This window comes from Geotrypetes seraphini, chromosome 9 (assembly GCF_902459505.1).
Source record: "Geotrypetes seraphini chromosome 9, aGeoSer1.1, whole genome shotgun sequence".
Lineage (NCBI taxonomy): Eukaryota > Metazoa > Chordata > Amphibia > Gymnophiona > Dermophiidae > Geotrypetes > Geotrypetes seraphini.
In genome coordinates this window covers 34,762,183-34,781,769 of record NC_047092.1, presented here as the reverse complement: position 1 = coordinate 34,781,769, position 19,587 = coordinate 34,762,183, and the positions used below count along the sequence as shown (strand labels likewise).

Here is a 19,587-nt window from a genome sequence, read left to right as displayed (position 1 = left end):
TTACTTTGGAATCTGTTCAGGATATAATCTGATTAAAACTTTTCTGCTTCTTTTAGCAACAACTACCACACCAACTACAACAACAGGTAATGGAAAGCACATTAAAAAAACCAAAACAAACTGTACTCTTTCAGCTGAATGTCATCAAACTGGTGACATTATGAGGCACTAGATGATACTTCATTTACTGGTTTATTAGTATAAAGAAGTGTTTACTTCATATTTATGTGAGATTATAATACCAATAAAGACCCTTATCAAACTGCATTAGTGGTTTTTTTGCCACTGGCTGCTATGGTAAAAGTTCCGACACTCATAGGAATCCTTTGAGTGTTGGAGCTTTTACTGCAGTGGCCGGCGATAAAAAAAAAATGTTACACGGCGTGATAAATTTGCTCTATAAATCTTTTATAACACCCAATAATATTTCCAATATATGAATGAAATTTAGAAGAGTTAGAGCAGGCCCTTGCTAAATATTACTTTGGAATCTGTTCAGGATATAATCTGATTAAAACTTTTCTGCTTCTTTTAGCAACAACTACCACACCATCTACAACAACAGGTAATGGAAAGCATATTAAAAAAACCAAAACAAACTGTACTCTTTCAGCTGAATGTCATCAAATTGATGACATTATGAGGCACCAGATGATTCTTTATTTACTGGTTTATTAGTATAAAGAAGTGTTTACTTCATATTTATGTGAGATTATAATACCAACAAGGTTCCGCATGCAAGGCTTATGAAGAAACTACTAAGCCATGGAGTAGGAAGAGAAGTGCACAGATGGATCGGCAAGTGGTTGGAGAACAGAAAGCAGAGGGTTAGCATAAATGGGAAATTCTCGGACTGGGAGAGGGTGACTAGCGGAGTGCTCTAGGGCTCGGTTCTTGGGCCTATCTTGTTCAATATTTTTATAAACGACCTGGAGGAGGAAACAACTTGCAATATAATAAAGTTTGCAGACGATACAAAACTATGTCGGGCTTTTGACTCTCAAAGGGACTGCGAGGAACTCCAGAAGGATCTGAACAAGCTAGAAGCATGGGCAACAAAGTGGCAGATGAATTTTAACATAAACAAATGCAAGGTGATGCATCTAGGAAAAAAAAACAAAGAACACGAGTATAAGATGTTGGGGGAGACATTAGCAAAATGCGAACAAGAAAGGGATTTGGGGGTACTGATTGACAGAACCCTAAAGCCTTCGGCACAATGCGCGGCGGCAGCAAAGAAAGCAAACAGGATGTTGGGCATGATTAATAAGGGGATCACGAGTAGATCGGAAGATGTAATAATGCCACTTTATAGAGCAATGGTCAGACCGCAATTGGAATACTGTGTCCAACACTGGTCTCCATATCTCAAGAAAGATATAATTCTGCTGGAAAGGGTACAGAGGAGAGCCACGAAACTTGTCAAGGGATTGGAGAATTTGAGCTACAAAGAGCGCCTTAGAAAATTGGGATTGTTTACCATCGAGCTTAGAAGACTGAGAGGGGATTTAATAGAGATTTTTAAAATAATAAAGGGATTTGATAAAATCGACCAAGAAGAAGCATTGCTAACTTTTTCGGATGTGACACGCACAAGAGGTCACAGACTGAAACTGAGTGGCAGCAGGTTCAGGACAAATGTCAGGAAGTTCTTTTTTACACAGCGCGTGCTGGGAATTTAGAATGCTCTCCCGGAGGATGTTGTGACAGAGATTACTGTTCTGGGATTCAAGCGCAAGTTGGATGCACACCTTCTTGCAAATTGTATTGAGGGCTATGGTATATCTGGGTCTCAAATCAGGAGTACCTAAATGGGCTGCCGCGTGTGCTGATCACCGGACTGGATGGACCTCGGTCTGATCCGATGAGGGCTTTTCTTATGTTCTTATGTTCTAACAGCATTAGAGGTTTTTTTCCGCTTGCTGCTGTGGTAAAAGTTCCGACGCTCATAGGAATCCTATGAGTATTGGAGCTTTTACTGCAGTGGCCGGCGATTAAAAAAAATGTTACATGGTCTGATAAATTTGCTCTATAAATCTTTTATAACACCCAATAATATTTCCAAAATACGAGTGAAATTTAGAAGTTAGAGCAAGTCCTTGCTAAATATTACTTTGGAATCTGTTCTGGATATAATCTGATTAAAACTTTTCTACTTCTTTTAGCAACAACTACCATACCATCTACAACAACAGATAATGGAAAGCACATTAAAAAAAACCCCAAAATAAACTGTACTCTTTCAGCTGAATGTCATCAAATTGGTGACATTATGAGGCACCAGAGGGTTCTTCATTTACTGGTTTATTAGTATAAAGAAGTGTTTACTTCATATTTATGTGAGATTATAATACCAATAAAGACCCTTATCAAACTGCATTAGAGGTTTTTTTTCCACTTGCTGCTATGGTTAAAGTTCCGACGCTCATGGGAATCCCATGAGTGTTGGAGCTTTTACTGCAGTGGCCGGCGATAAAAAAAAATGTTACACGGTGTGATAAATTTTTTCTATAAATCTTTTATAACACCCAATAATATTTCCAATATACGAGTGAAATTTAGAAGTTAGAGCAGGCCCTTGCTAAATATTACTTTGGAATCTGTTCAGGATATAATCTGATTAAAACTTTCTGCTTCTTTTAGCAACAACTACCACACCATCTACAACAACAGGTAATGGAAAGCATATTAAAAAAACCAAAACAAACTGTACTCTTTCAGCTGAATGTCATCAAATTGATGACATTATGAGGCACCAGATGGTTCTTCATTTACTGGTTTATTAGTATAAAGAAGTGTTTACTTCATATTTATGTAGATTATAATACCAATAAGGACCCTTATCAAACTGCATTAGAGGTTTTTTTTCCGCTGGCTGCTGTGGTAAAAGTTCCGACGCTCATAGGAATCCTTTGAGTGTTGGAGCTTTTACTGCAGTGGCCGGCGATAAAAAAAAAATGTTACACGGCGTGATAAATTTGCTCTATAAATCTTTTATAACACCCAATAATATTTCCAATATATGAGTGAAATTTAGAAGAGTTAGAGCAGGCCCTTGCTAAATATTACTTTGGAATCTGTTCAGGATATAATCTGATTAAAACTTTTCTGCTTCTTTTAGCAACAACTACCACACCAACTACAACAACAGGTAATGGAAAGCACATTAAAAAAACCAAAACAAACTGTACTCTTTCAGCTGAATGTCATCAAACTGGTGACATTATGAGGCACTAGATGATACTTCATTTACTGGTTTATTAGTATAAAGAAGTGTTTACTTCATATTTATGTGAGATTATAATACCAATAAGGACCCTTATCAAACTGCATTAGTGGTTTTTTTGCCACTGGCTGCTGTGGTAAAAGTTCCGACACTCATAGGAATCCTTTGAGTGTTGGAGCTTTTACTGCAGTGGCTGGCGATAAAAAAAAAAATGTTACACGGCGTGATAAATTTGCTCTATAAATCTTTTATAACACCCAATAATATTTCCAATATATGAATGAAATTTAGAAGAGTTAGAGCAGGCCCTTGCTAAATATTACTTTGGAATCTGTTCAGGATATAATCTGATTAAAACTTTCTGCTTCTTTTAGCAACAACTACCACACCATCTACAACAACAGGTAATGGAAAGCATATTAAAAAAACCAAAACAAACTGTACTCTTTCAGCTGAATGTCATCAAATTGATGACATTATGAGGCACCAGATGGTTCTTCATTTACTGGTTTATTAGTATAAAGAAGTGTTTACTTCATATTTATGTAGATTATAATACCAATAAGGACCCTTATCAAACTGCATTAGAGGTTTTTTTTCCGCTGGCTGCTGTGGTAAAAGTTCCGACGCTCATAGGAATCCTTTGAGTGTTGGAGCTTTTACTGCAGTGGCCGGCGATAAAAAAAAAATGTTACACGGCATGATAAATTTGCTCTATAAATCTTTTATAACACCCAATAATATTTCCAATATATGAGTGAAATTTAGAAGAGTTAGAGCAGGCCCTTGCTAAATATTACTTTGGAATCTGTTCAGGATATAATCTGATTAAAACTTTTCTGCTTCTTTTAGCAACAACTACCACACCAACTACAACAACAGGTAATGGAAAGCACATTAAAAAAACCAAAACAAACTGTACTCTTTCAGCTGAATGTCATCAAACTGGTGACATTATGAGGCACTAGATGATACTTCATTTACTGGTTTATTAGTATAAAGAAGTGTTTACTTCATATTTATGTGAGATTATAATACCAATAAGGACCCTTATCAAACTGCATTAGTGGTTTTTTTGCCACTGGCTGCTGTGGTAAAAGTTCCGACACTCATAGGAATCCTTTGAGTGTTGGAGCTTTTACTGCAGTGGCTGGCGATAAAAAAAAAAATGTTACACGGCGTGATAAATTTGCTCTATAAATCTTTTATAACACCCAATAATATTTCCAATATATGAATGAAATTTAGAAGAGTTAGAGCAGGCCCTTGCTAAATATTACTTTGGAATCTGTTCAGGATATAATCTGATTAAAACTTTTCTGCTTCTTTTAGCAACAACTACCACACCATCTACAACAACAGGTAATGGAAAGCATATTAAAAAAACCAAAACAAACTGTACTCTTTCAGCTGAATGTCATCAAATTGATGACATTATGAGGCACCAGATGATTCTTTATTTACTGGTTTATTAGTATAAAGAAGTGTTTACTTCATATTTATGTGAGATTATAATACCAACAAGGTTCCGCATGCAAGGCTTATGAAGAAACTACTAAGCCATGGAGTAGGAAGAGAAGTGCACAGATGGATCGGCAAGTGGTTGGAGAACAGAAAGCAGAGGGTTAGCATAAATGGGAAATTCTCGGACTGGGAGAGGGTGACTAGCGGAGTGCTCTAGGGCTCGGTTCTTGGGCCTATCTTGTTCAATATTTTTATAAACGACCTGGAGGAGGAAACAACTTGCAATATAATAAAGTTTGCAGACGATACAAAACTATGTCGGGCTTTTGACTCTCAAAGGGACTGCGAGGAACTCCAGAAGGATCTGAACAAGCTAGAAGCATGGGCAACAAAGTGGCAGATGAATTTTAACATAAACAAATGCAAGGTGATGCATCTAGGAAAAAAAAACAAAGAACACGAGTATAAGATGTTGGGGGAGACATTAGCAAAATGCGAACAAGAAAGGGATTTGGGGGTACTGATTGACAGAACCCTAAAGCCTTTGGCACAATGTGCGGCGGCAGCGAAGAAAGCAAACAGGATGTTGGGCATGATTAATAAGGGGATCACGAGTAGATCGGAAGATGTAATAATGCCACTTTATAGAGCAATGGTCAGACCGCAATTGGAATACTGTGTCCAACACTGGTCTCCATATCTCAAGAAAGATATAATTCTGCTGGAAAGGGTACAGAGGAGAGCCACGAAACTTGTCAAGGGATTGGAGAATTTGAGCTACAAAGAGCGCCTTAGAAAATTGGGATTGTTTACCCTCGAGCTTAGAAGACTGAGAGGGGATTTAATAGAGATTTTTAAAATAATAAAGGGATTTGATAAAATCGACCAAGAAGAAGCATTGCTAACTTTTTCGGATGTGACACGCACAAGAGGTCACAGACTGAAACTGAGTGGCAGCAGGTTCAGGACAAATGTCAGGAAGTTCTTTTTTACACAGCGCGTGCTGGGAATTTAGAATGCTCTCCCGGAGGATGTTGTGACAGAGATTACTGTTCTGGGATTCAAGCGCAAGTTGGATGCACACCTTCTTGCAAATTGTATTGAGGGCTATGGTATATCTGGGTCTCAAATCAGGAGTACCTAAATGGGCTGCCGCGTGTGCTGATCACCGGACTGGATGGACCTCGGTCTGATCCGATGAGGGCTTTTCTTATGTTCTTATGTTATAAGAACATAAGAACATAAGAACTGCCTTCTCCGGATCAGACCTTCGGTCCATCAAGTCCGGCGATCCGCACACGCGGAGGCCCTGCCAGGTGTACACCTGGCGTAATTTATATTCCACCATATCCTTATATGCCTCTCTTAAGGAGATATGCATCTAGTTTGCTCTTGAAGCCTAGGACGGTAGATTCCGCAATAATCTCCTCTGGGAGAGCATTCCAGGTGTCAACCACTCTCTGAGTGAAGCAGAACTTCCTGACATTAGTCCTGAACCTGTCCCCCCTTAGCTTCATTACATGTCCTCTAGTCCGTGTCAAATTGGACAATGTAAATAATCTTCTCTGCTCTATTTTGTCGATTCCTTTCAGTATTTTGAAGGTCTCGATCATATCCCCACGCAGTCTCCTTTTCTCAAGGGAGAACAATCCTAGTGTTATAAGTCTGTCCTCGTATTCCAGTTTCTCCATACCCTTCACCAGTTTTGTTGCTCGTCTCTGCACCCTCTCCAGCAGTTTTATATCCTTCTTTAGGTAGGGAGACCAATGTTGGACGCAGTATTCCAAGTGTGGTCTGACCATTGCCCTATAAAGCGGCATTATAACTTTCTCCGATCTACTCGAGATTCCTTTCTTTATCATGCCCAACATTCTATTTGCCTTCTTTGCCGCTGCCGCGCATTGTGCCGACGGCTTCAGGGTTCTGTCTATCAGCACACCCAGGTCCTTTTCTTGTTCACTCTTCCCCAGAGTTGCACCTGACATTGTATACTCGTATTCCTTATTTTTATTGCCTAAATGCATTACCTTGCATTTCTCCACATTGAATTTCATCTGCCATTTCTCCGCCCATGTTTCTAACTGACACAAGTCGCTCTGGAGTTTCTCTCTATCATCCTGCGATCTGATTGCCCGGCATAGTTTTGTATCGTCTGCAAACTTGATGATCTCACTGGATGTTCCTTCCTCTAGGTCATTGATATAAATATTAAAAAGGATCGGCCCAAGTACCGAGCCCTGGGGCACACCACTAGTCACTTTCTCCCAGTCGGAGAACTTCCCATTTATGCCCACTCTCTGCTTTCGGTTTTCCAGCCATTTGCCTATCCATCTTTGTATATCCCCCTCTATGCCATGGCTATGTAGTTTCCTGAGAAGTCTTTCGTGTGGAACTTTGTCAAACGCTTTCTGGAAGTCCAAATATATTATGTCCACCGGCTTCCCACTATCGATTTGCTCGTTCACGGTCTCAAAAAATTGGAGTAAATTAGTCAAACATGATTTCCCTTTCCTGAATCCATGTTGACTGGGTTTCATTAAGTCATATGCGTCCAAGTGCCGGACTATGCTATCCTTGATCAGTGCTTCAACCATCTTGCCAGGGACAGACGTAAGACTCACAGCATTAGAGGTTTTTTTCCGCTTGCTGCTGTGGTAAAAGTTCCGACGCTCATAGGAATCCTATGAGTGTTGGAGCTTTTACTGCAGTGGCCGGCGATTAAAAAAAATGTTATATGGTCTGTTAAATTTGCTCTATAAATCTTTTATAACACCCAATAATATTTCCAAAATACGAGTGAAATTTAGAAGTTAGAGCAAGACCTTGCTAAATATTACTTTGGAATCTGTTCAGGATATAATCTGATTAAATCTTTTCTGCTTCTTTTAGCAACAACTACCACACCATCTACAACAACAGATAATGGAAAGCACATTAAAAAAAACCCCAAAATAAACTGTACTCTTTCAGCTGAATGTCATCAAATTGGTGACATTATGAGGCACCAGATGGTTCTTCATTTACTGGTTTATTAGTATAAAGAAGTGTTTACTTCATATTTATGTGAGATTATAATACCAATAAAGACCCTTATCAAACTGCATTAGAGGTTTTTTTTCCACTTGCTGCTATGGTTAAAGTTCCGACGCTCATGGGAATCCCATGAGTGTTGGAGCTTTTACTGCAGTTGTCGGCGATAAAAAAAAAAGTTACACGGTGTGATAAATTTTTTCTATAAATCTTTTATAACACCCAATAATATTTCCAATATACGAGTGAAATTTAGAAGTTAGAGCAGGCCCTTGCTAAATATTACTTTGGAATCTGTTCAGGATATAATCTGAATAAATCTTTTCTGCTTCTTTTAGCAACAACTACCACACCATCTACAACAACAGGTAATGGAAAGCACATTAAAAAAACCAAAACAAACTGTACTCTTTCAGCTGAATGTCATCAAATTGGTGACATTATGAGGCACCAGATGGTTCTTCATTTACTGGTTTATTAGTATAAAGAAGTGTTTACTTCATATTTATGTGAGATTATAATACCAATAAGGACCCTTATCAAACTTCAATAGAGGTTTTTTTTCTGCTGGCTGCTGTGGTAAAAGTTCCGACGCTCATAGGAATCCTTTGAGTGTTGGAGCTTTAACTGCAGTGGCCGGCGATAAAAAAAAAATGTTACACAGTGTGATAAATTTTCTCTATAAATCTTTTATAACACCCAATAATATTTCCAATATACAAGTGAAATTTAGAAGTTAGAGCAGGCCCTTGCTAAATATTACTTTGGAATCTGTTCAGGATATAATCTGATTAAAACTTTTCTACTTCTTTTAGAAACAACTACCACACCATCTACAACAACAGGTAATGGAAAGCACATTAAAAAACCCAAAACAAACTGTACTCTTTCAGCTGAATGTCATCAAATTGGTGACATTATGAGGCACTAGATGATACTTCATTTACTGGTTTATTAGTATAAAGAAGTGTTTACTTCATATTTATGTGAGATTATAATACCAATAAGGACCCTTATCAAACTGCATTAGAGGTTTTTTTGCCACTGGCTGCTGTGGTAAAAGTTCCGACACTCATAGGAATCCTTTGAGTGTTGGAGCTTTTACTGCAGTGGCCGGCGATAAAAAAAAAATGTTACACGGCGTGATAAATTTGCTCTATAAATCTTTTATAACACCCAATAATATTTCCAATATATGAATGAAATTTAGAAGAGTTAGAGCAGGCCCTTGCTAAATATTACTTTGGAATCTGTTCAGGATATAATCTGATTAAAACTTTTCTGCTTCTTTTAGCAACAACTACCACACCATCTACAACAACAGGTAATGGAAAGCATATTAAAAAAACCAAAACAAACTGTACTCTTTCAGCTGAATGTCATCAAATTGATGACATTATGAGGCACCAGATGATTCTTTATTTACTGGTTTATTAGTATAAAGAAGTGTTTACTTCATATATATGTGAGATTATAATACCAACAAGGTTCCGCATGCAAGGCTTATGAAGAAACTACTAAGCCATGGAGTAGGAAGAGAAGTGCACAGATGGATCGGCAAGTGGTTGGAGAACAGAAAGCAGAGGGTTAGCATAAATGGGAAATTCTCGGACTGGGAGAGGGTGACTAGCGGAGTGCTCTAGGGCTCGGTTCTTGGGCCTATCTTGTTCAATATTTTTATAAACGACCTGGAGGAGGAAACAACTTGCAATATAATAAAGTTTGCAGACGATACAAAACTATGTCGGGCTGTTGACTCTCAAAGGGACTGCGAGGAACTCCAGAAGGATCTGAACAAGCTAGAAGCATGGGCAACAAAGTGGCAGATGAATTTTAACATAAACAAATGCAAGGTGATGCATCTAGGAAAAAAAAACAAAGAACACGAGTATAAGATGTTGGGGGAGACATTAGCAAAATGCGACAAAGAAAGGGATTTGGGGGTACTGATTGACAGAACCCTAAAGCCTTCGGCACAATGCGCGGCGGCAGCGAAGAAAGCAAACAGGATGTTGGGCATGATTAAGAAGGGGATCACGAATAGATCGGAAGATGTAATAATGCCACTTTATAGAGCAATGGTCAGAACGCAATTGGAATACTGTGTCCAACACTGGTCTCCATATCTCAAGAAAGATATAATTCTGCTGGAAAGGGTACAGAGGAGAGCCACGAAACTTGTCAAGGGATTGGAGAATTTGAGCTACAAAGAGCGCCTTAGAAAATTGGGATTGTGTACCCTCGAGCTTAGAAGACTGAGAGGGGATTTAATAGAGACTTTTAAAATAATAAAGGGATTTGATAAAATCGACCAAGAAGAAGCATTGCTAACTTTTTCGGATGTGACACGCATAAAAGGTCACAGACTGAAACTGAGTGGCAGCAGGTTCAGGACAAATGTCAGGAAGTTCTTTTTTACACAGCGCGTGCTGGGAATTTAGAATGCTCTCCCGAAGGATGTTGTGACAGAGATTACTGTTCTGGGATTCAAGCGCAAGTTGGATGCACACCTTCTTGCAAATTGTATTGAGGGCTATGGTATATCTGGGTCTCAAATCAGGAGTACCTAAATGGGCTGCCTCGTGTGCGGATCACCGGACTGGATGGACCTCAGTCTGATCCGGTGAGGGCTTTTCTTATGTTCTTATGTTCTAACAGCATTAGAGGTTTTTTTCCGCTTGCTGCTGTGGTAAAAGTTCCGATGCTCATAGGAATCCTATGAGTGTTGGAGCTTTTACTGCAGTGGCCGGCGATTAAAAAAAATGTTACATGGTCTGATAAATTTGCTCTATAAATCTTTTATAACACCCAATAATATTTCCAAAATACGAGTGAAATTTAGAAGTTAGAGCAGGCCCTTGCTAAATATTACTTTGGAATCTGTTCAGGATATAATCTGATTAAAACTTTTCTACTTCTTTTAGCAACAACTACCATACCATCTACAACAACAGATAATGGAAAGCACATTAAAAAAAAACCCAAAATAAACTGTACTCTTTCAGCTGAATGTCATCAAATTGGTGACATTATGAGGCACCAGAGGGTTCTTCATTTACTGGTTTATTAGTATAAAGAAGTGTTTACTTCATATTTATGTGAGATTATAATACCAATAAGGATCCTTATCAAACTGCATTAGAGGTTTTTTTTCCGCTGGCTGCTGTGGTAAAAGTTCCGACACTCATAGGAATCCTTTGAGTGTTGGAGCTTTTACTGCAGTGGCCGGCGATAAAAAAAAATGTTACATGGCGTGATAAATTTGCTGTATAAATCTTTTATAACACCCAATAATATTTCCAATATATGAGTGATATTTAGAAGAGTTAGAGCAGGCCCTTGCTAAATATTACTTTGGAATCTGGTCAGGATATAATCTGATTAAAACTTTTCGACTTCTTTTAGCAACAACTACCATACCATCTACAACAACAAGTAATGGAAAGCACATTTAAAAAGAAAACAAAAACAAACTGTCGTCTTTCAGCCCAAGCAAAGGGGAGGGAGCTTTGCAATCGTAGTACAACTGAATTATCCAAATTTGCATTTAGGCATTCTGATTTTGAAGCATTCATTTTAAATCCTGATAGTAAGCCATATTCTGTTAATACTTGTACTAAGCATGGGAGCAATCCCACCGGGTCCCCAATTCTCAACAAAATATTATCTGCAAATAATGAAATTTTATATTTTTCCTCTGCTAAATTAACCCCTTTAATACCTAAATGGTTCCTAATTGTTGCAGCTAACGGTTCCATTACTAATGCAAATAAAATTGGAAATAGGGGACACCCTTGATGTGTACCCCTATATAATGAAAAAAACTCTGAGTATCCACCATTTCTTTTTATTCTAGATTTTGGTTTAGAATAAAGAGCAGCTATCCGTTGTCTTATATTAGGACCAAATCCATAATACTCCAAAGTTTAAAACAAAAAACCCCACTCCACCATGTCAAATGCTTTCTCAGCGTCAACAGTTAACAATACTAAAGGGGTATTATTATGTGTAGCCCACCACATAATCTCAACTGTTTGTTTCACATTATCTCCAGAAGATCTGCCTAGAACAAGTCCCGCAGGATCTTCACCTACGAATTGGTTCTAAACCTTATTAATTCTTGGTGCCACTATCTTTGCTAATATTTTAGCATCAATATTTAATAATGAAATAGGCCTATATGAACTACATAAGTAGGGGTCTGTCCCCGGATTTGGTAAAACTATAACTCCTGCTTCCAGCATAGATTGTGGAATTCCACCCTTTTTTAAGATATCATTTTTCTTGTAGTATTGGAGAGAGTATACCTATAAACTGTTTATAGAATCTTGCTGTAAGGCCATCTACTCCTGGACCCTTCCCTGATGGTAAAGATCTAATTGTTCCTTGTATTTCTTCCATTGATATCTCCATTTCTCTCTGATCACTTTGATCTATCTCTAATTTTTTTAAAGGTGCCTTTTCTAAATACAGTGGTACCTTGGATTACAAGCATAATCCGTTCCAGGAGCATGCTTGTAATCCAAAATGCTCGTTTATCAACGCAAGTTTCCCCATAGGAAATAATGGAAACTGTATGGTAAGATGATGGTAAGAAGCGGTGGGGGGTGCCCAATCACAGCGGGGGGGGGGTGCCCAATCGCGGTGGGGGGTGCAGAATCACAGCGGGGGGTGCTGGATCATGTGGGGGAGGGTGCCGGATCACGAGAGAAGGGTGCCAGAGAGCGGGGGAAGGGTGCTGGATTGCGGGGGGCGCCGCTCATAAATCGAGGCACGCTCGGTTTCCGAGGTGCCGATTCTGCGAATGTTTTGCTCGTCTTGCAAAACACTCGCAAACCGGTGCACTCGTAAACCGAGGTACCACTGTATTGCAATACTAGCTGGAGGTCATGTTTTACTTCGGATGCATATAACTTTTGATTTAACCTGGTCCTTTCCAAGTTTCTAAGTTTATTATATAGTTTGATTAATCGCCTATTCAAAGAATCTGTTGGTGTTTTAATAAATTGTTCTTCTAATTCTTTAAGTTGTGTTCGTAACGGAGTGTCATCTTGATTTTTTTGCCTTTTCATTCTAGCAGCCCATTTTAATAAATGACCTCTAATAAAAGCTTTAAAGCCATCCCACATCACGCTCAAAGCTACTTCAGATGAATCATTTATAGTGAAATATTCTGGGATAATTTGGTTTAATTCTGCTAATACTGCCTCATTGTTTAATACACTTTAATTTAATCTCCAAAATTGGTCTATCAAGTTCCTTTAAATTCACAGACACAACCACTGGTGTATGATCTGACCACAATTGAGCCTCTATTTCTACTTTCTTCATATCTGATGCAAGATGTTTATCCAAAAAAATAAAATCAATTTGTGAATATGTTTTATGTAAATGGGAATAATGCATAAATTGAGATTTCCCTGGATGTCCATGCCTCCAAGCATCAAACAATCCCAAATTTTGCAACATCCCTTTTAATTCTTTTCGATCTTTTCTGCAATAATTGACTCTCCCTATATTTTCTAATGGAGGGAATAAAGTTACATTGAAATCTCCTCCTACTATCCATAATCCAATGGGCATACTCATCATCTTATCTTGTAATAACTGATAAAAAGTTTACTGATTTTCATTTGGTGCATATACTGATATTATATTATTCAATTTTCCTTATAAAGCTACATGGAATATCTGAAATCTACCTTCCACATCTACATAGGGCTCCTTTTACAAAGGTGTGCTAGGGCCTTAAAGTGCGGAATAGCGCAAGCTAAAATGCTGCGCACACTAGCCGCTACCGCCTCCTTTTAAGCAGGTGGTATTTTTTCAGCTAGTGCAGGCTATAGCGCATGCTAATCTGGTGCGTGCACTAAAAACGCCAGCACACCTTTGTAAAAGGAGCCCATAGTGTTCTAAATTGAAGCCTGAATTTTCCCTGAAATCATAATAGCCACCCCAGATATCTTCTTAAGTGGATGTGATGTAACTTTACAAATGGGGAAATGCTTGGTATTCAATAAATGTTGATGCCTTTTCTTCAAATGAGTTTCCTGAATCAAGCATATTGTTGCTTTTAATCGCAACGCCTCCTTTACCAAGCATTTTCTTTTGAAGGGAGAATTCGGGCCTCTAACATTTATAGTTACCACTTTCAAATCAATCATCTCAGAATTATTTTTTCCCCTCTTCTTACCTTCCAATGCTCTCACATCACATCCATACTTAAAATTGCACAACCACAACACACATACATCCTTTCCCCATTCCACTCATACCTACCCTATTCACTACCCCAAACCCCTCTCCCCTTCCATTTCCCCCATCCTCCCTCTGCCTTGGTTCCAAGACATTTCTCCAAAGGAAGAACACCCCCCCCACCCCGCTGGAGTATTCTTTAAATATTTTTCCCCTTATTTCTTCAGAGACTACATAAAAGAGCATGAGCAATACCTAGTAATTCTACCCAAAAGCTCTATCAATTCTTATGGCAAATTTTTTTAAAAAAATCATATTCTTATCATTAACAAACATAAGGCCTCTTTTACAAAGCTGTGCTAGCAGCTGCGGTGCAGCAACAGCCCCAAAGCCCTTTAAATCTCTATGGGCTTCGGGGCCATTAGTGCAGTGCAGCTGCTAGCACGGCTTTGTAAAAGAGGCCAATAGTCTACTTATTTTTAAAAGGCAGAACGTAGTCTGCCCCTACCAACTCCAACCCGTTGCCATTTCAGTCTTGAAATTGTCTGTTGCTGTTTCTTGTCCTGTCCTGCAACGGGATTTTCTTCTCCCCATCCGAAAAGTTGAAAAGTTGAAAAGTTTGAAGGGCTTCAACTTTAGATGAAATACGATAAGTAGCTCCCTTTGCATTAAATTGTAATCCAAATGGAAATGTCCATCTATAACGTGTCTGTTCTTCTCTTAGTTTTGCTATAAAGGGTGCAAGTTCTCTTCGCCTTCTCAACCCATAAATCCGCATATATGGAAAGTTTGTATGTGTCCCATAAGATCTTCTCCTGTTTCCATGCTGCATCCAAAAATAGCTGAACCAACCCATATTACAAACCACACTTTAGACATGATTTTTGCTCCGCTATCTCACCATCTTACTCTCTCTGATCAGTCAGTTACACCTGTCCCTTGGTCTGATCACCATTTTATATCTTTCTCTCTTGATCTATTCAAACTAAAATTACCACAACCAGCATTCACGGCAGAACTTCACCTGATTAAACAACAATTGTGTTCATTAGAACGAAAATGGCGACATATCAAAACCCAATCCAATCTTCAAATATATAGGGATAATGTCTCATTCTACAAAACAAAAATCAATCAGGCAAAAAAAACATACTATTCCAATAAAATTGACAAAGCTAAAAATTCCTCTACTTTATATAATATTCTAAAATCAATAGACCCAAAAAACAAAATAAGCAATACTATTCAAAAATCCACTTTAAAAGCACAAGACTTAGCTGATGCATTTAATCAAAAGATCAACAATATTCAAAGTTCTTTTCCTTCAAATACAAGTAATTCAACGAATATTAACTAAACTAAATTTATACCTATAGCAAAGTGCTCCAATTTCAAAATCCCTTCAATTAAAGATATAGAATCTCTCTTTCAACAAGTTAATTTAAAAGGTTCCAGCTCCGAAATCATTCCACCATTTTACTTAAAAAAACACTATTCTTACTTTGGACCTTTCATCCACTCACTTATTCTGAAGAGTTTACTCACTGCTACCGTTCCATCCCTAAGGAAGACTGCAATCATTACTCCTATACTTAAAAACCATAAAATTAGTATAAACAAACTTTCAAATTACTGCCCGATAGCTAATTTACCATTTCTGGTAAAATTAACAGAAAAATTGATATTTAATCAACTTTCCGATTTTATTGAAAACACTAATGCTTTACATCCTAACCAAACAGGTTTTCGAAAATTCCACAATACGGAATATTCTTTGATAGGATTAACATCGAATATACAATACTTTTTAGACCATCATAAATCTGTTATCCTTTTTTCATTAGACATTTCTGCCGCCTTCGATACTATAGACCATGATTTACTTTTAAATAGGCTAGAATCGATAGGTATAAACGAGAAAGTTCTTTCTTGGTTTACCTCTTATCTTGCTAATTGTACCTCATTAGTTAGGTTTAATAACGAACTGTCTAAAACTTACTCCTCTTCTTTTGGAATCCCTCAAGGATCTATTTTGTCCCCTCTCTTGTTTAATATCTTTCTCTCTCCATTGCTAAGCATTTGTCAGTCTATCGGCTTCACTCCTTTTTCTTATGCCGATGATATTCAACTCATTCACCTATTGGACCCAGAAAACAATAATGATATTTCATCTATCAATAAAAAACTAGAAACAATACAAAACTGGCTTAACACAAACAAATTGGTATTAAATATAAATAAGACAAATTCAATGCTATTTACTTGGGAAAAAGATATAACCCTGAAAACCTCATTTATTCTTAACAATACTCCTCTAAACCTAGTCTCTTCTGTTAAAATCCTTGGGGTAATAATCGACGATAGACTGCTTTATCACGAACATATCTCTCTTACTGTCAAAAATTGCTTTTTTAAGTTACGTTTGATCCGATCAATTGCCAAATTTCTGAGCCCAAATTCGATCAAAATACTAATTCACTCTCTAATTATAGCAAAACTTGACTATTGCAATGCACTTCTCCTCAATATTTCTCAAAAAGAAAAAAGGAGACTTCAGTTAATACAAAACACTGCAATCAAATTAGTATACAATGCTAGGAAATATGACCATGTCTCACCGTTGTTGATAGATGCCCATTGGCTTCCAATTGGCCATCGGATCATTTTTAAAATAATGTTGCTTATATTTAAAACTCTAGCATTCAACGAACCCCAATTTATATCAAGATTGTTAATACCACACAGTACTCAACGCCCACTTCGTTCTTCTAGCCAAAATCTCCTTTCTGTTCCTTCTTTGAAAATTATAGGAATAAGAAGATCGGACATGTTCTCTGTGATGGGCCCTCAATGGTGGAACTCTCTGCCACAATATATTAGAAACGAAAAAGATCTCACATTGTTCAAAAAATCTTTAAAATCTTATTTTTTTAAAGATGCTTTTAATATTTAAACTTTTTAAGAAAGGTTTCAAAATGTGCTATAGTTTAAACACCCCCCTCCCTCTTGTTTTTTCCCTTTATCTACCAAGATGAAAATTGTAACTTTTTCATTTTCCCTCCCGACTCATGTTTGTATTTTATGAAAGAATATAGTCAATATGTTAGTTTCTTTGTATTATACTCTATTTTTAATTTTGTTCATCGCTTAGTAATCCTAATAAGCGATTCATCAAATATATTAATAAACTTGAAACTTGATTTCCTCCTTTTGAACATAATTATGAAAACATACTATAATGTCCTTAAATTGTTTGAGCCTTGTTGCTCCTAGTGTGTGATGAGGGTGATCAATATGAATTTGATCTGCCTGCTTCTCAATTTGGGCTTGGGCCAGAACAAACACTGATATCTTTTGAACTACTTCTTTACAATTGCGATATTCCGGCTTATCAGTTAGGCCTCTTATGCAAAGGTTTTGTCTCCTACCCTTATTTTCCAATTCTTCTAAGCCAGGGGTGTCCAATGTCGGTCCTCGAGGGCCGCAGTCCAGTCGGGTTTTCAGGATTTCCCCAATGAATATGCATGAGATCTATGTGCATGCACTGCTTTCAATGCATATTCATTGGGGAAATCCTGAAAACCCGACTGGACTGCGGCCCTCGAGGACCGACATTGGACACCCCTGTTCTAAGCGATCCATTAGTTCATTTACTTGTTTTTCCTGCTGCATATGTTTTTCTTCCATTAAGTTCAAATGTACCATTACTTCCTCGACTTGTTGTTCCATGTCCTCCATACGCTGACCCAGGCCAAATATATCCACCTTAAGTTCAGATTTCATTGCTGCCAAGTCCTCTCTCGAAGCTGCTATATCCGCTTTCAGTTCCTGAAATCATCCTCGCCACTCCTCCATATCGTGTACACTCTCATTCTCCACTGAACAAACCAATTCCACAGTCCTCTCCCAGTTTTTCAGGTATCAGGGTCACACTTTCCTCTTCACGTCTTACTTGACTACTGCCACAATATGCGTACTCCTTTAAATCAGGAGTCTTTTTCTTACTCATTTGTAGTCTGGATTCTTAGTTACCAATAAAACTCAAAAAGTTAATCAGCCTTGTTTTTCTCAAGTATTGTCACCTCCAGAGCACAATATAGCTTCCACTCCAGCGGTCGGGGAGTTGCTGGCTTACGCTTCCTTCCAGCTCATCGACATCACTTCCTTCACTGTCTTTGATAATGACCAAGCCACAGAAACACAAGGGAGGGAACAAAATGAGTGGCAGTCTCGGTCGATGCTGTAAAAGCATTTGACTGAGTTGAATGGAAATTTATGGAAGCAGTGTTGGGATGTATAGGTTTTGGAAAAAGGTTTACCGATTGGATATTTACATTATATAATAGTCTAATAGCGTGTATCAAAATTAATGAGCTTTACTCCACTAAATTTGAACTTCAGAGAGGAACAAGGCAGGGGTCCCCGTTATCCCCCTTGATTTTTGCATTAATTATTGAACATCTGGCACAGAGAATCAGACAGTCCCAACAGATAAAAGGGCTGAGGGTGTCGGGTGAAGAACAAAAGTTATCTTTGTTCGCTGATGATATATTGGCTATTGTTGAGGCTTTGGAGCCATCTTTGACTGCTCTTAAGGATATTATGGATGAATACGGTCAGTTGTCAGGATTTAAAGCTAATGTATCCAAGATGGAAGTGATGAATATATCAGCATCTATGGAGAAGGTTAAGGAGTTACAGAGATTAATACCTTTGAGATGGGTAAAGGGATCTATTCGCTACTTAGGAATAATGTTGGGACACTTTTATTGGATATTCAGAAAGATTTAGAAAAATGGGATAAGATGGTTGGGACGTATGGAAGTGGTAAAGATAGTGGCGTACCAAAGGGGGGGGTGGGGGCGGTCCGCCCGGGTGCACGCCCCAAGATTGTGCACAGCCGACCACCCTCCATATTCTGTCACTGCTGCTTTCCTTAACCAGCAGCAGTGGCAGTAAACAGGGGTGTCCGCAGGTGCTCACTCCAGTGGTTGAGGAACCAGAGATGCCAAGTCCATGGGAGGGATGGAAAGGAAAAAAGGAGAGACGATACCAGATCATGGAAGTCTTTTCAGGACAGAACATAAAATCCAATAATTTAAGTAAACTTTGAAAGAAATTAAGAATGAATAGGAAGTATCATTAATTAACATTCCATATTTCTTCATTTTTGCTTGCAAGAGGTCTAAACCTTATATCGAGAAAGGATCTTATTTGAATAATATACTAATTAACATAATGTTTCTTTAGGAGCGACTACCACTCTTCCAGATACAACCACAGGTAATATTAAATATTGTTAATTAAAAAAAGTCTTCTTAATGTAGCCATCTGAGAAATTCTTCTTCATTCTTCATTCACTGTATACTGATTCTGATTACTTTTCCTAGTCTACATAGGATTTTCAATTCCATTTAAAATTCATTACATAAGTCTTTTCAAGACTGGACATAAAATCCAATAATTTAAGTAAACTTTGAAAGAAATTAAGAATGAATAGGAAGTATCATTAATTAACATTCCATATTTCTTCATTTTTGCTTGCAAGAAGTCTAAACCTTATATCGAGTAAGGATCTCATTTGACTAATATTCTAATTAGCACTATGTTGTTTCTTTAGGAGCGACTACCACTATTGCAGATACAACCACAGGTAATATTCAATATTGTTC

General features: G+C 37.9%; 1 protein-coding gene across 1 annotated transcript in view; it reads left to right on the top strand.

Annotated features, from left to right (window-relative positions):
- The window catches only part of LOC117366893 (mucin-2-like), a 79,636-nt gene that overhangs the window by 9,848 nt on the left and 50,201 nt on the right, over positions 1–19,587 (top strand). The window contains exons 5-16 of the mRNA XM_033958870.1: positions 57–86; positions 536–565; positions 2,644–2,673; positions 3,122–3,151; positions 3,601–3,630; positions 4,079–4,108; positions 4,559–4,588; positions 8,059–8,088; positions 8,536–8,565; positions 9,015–9,044; positions 19,166–19,198; positions 19,536–19,568. Coding sequence (XP_033814761.1) covers positions 57–86; positions 536–565; positions 2,644–2,673; positions 3,122–3,151; positions 3,601–3,630; positions 4,079–4,108; positions 4,559–4,588; positions 8,059–8,088; positions 8,536–8,565; positions 9,015–9,044; positions 19,166–19,198; positions 19,536–19,568 — 366 coding nt within the window. The remainder of the gene's footprint in view (positions 1–56; positions 87–535; positions 566–2,643; positions 2,674–3,121; positions 3,152–3,600; positions 3,631–4,078; positions 4,109–4,558; positions 4,589–8,058; positions 8,089–8,535; positions 8,566–9,014; positions 9,045–19,165; positions 19,199–19,535; positions 19,569–19,587) is intronic.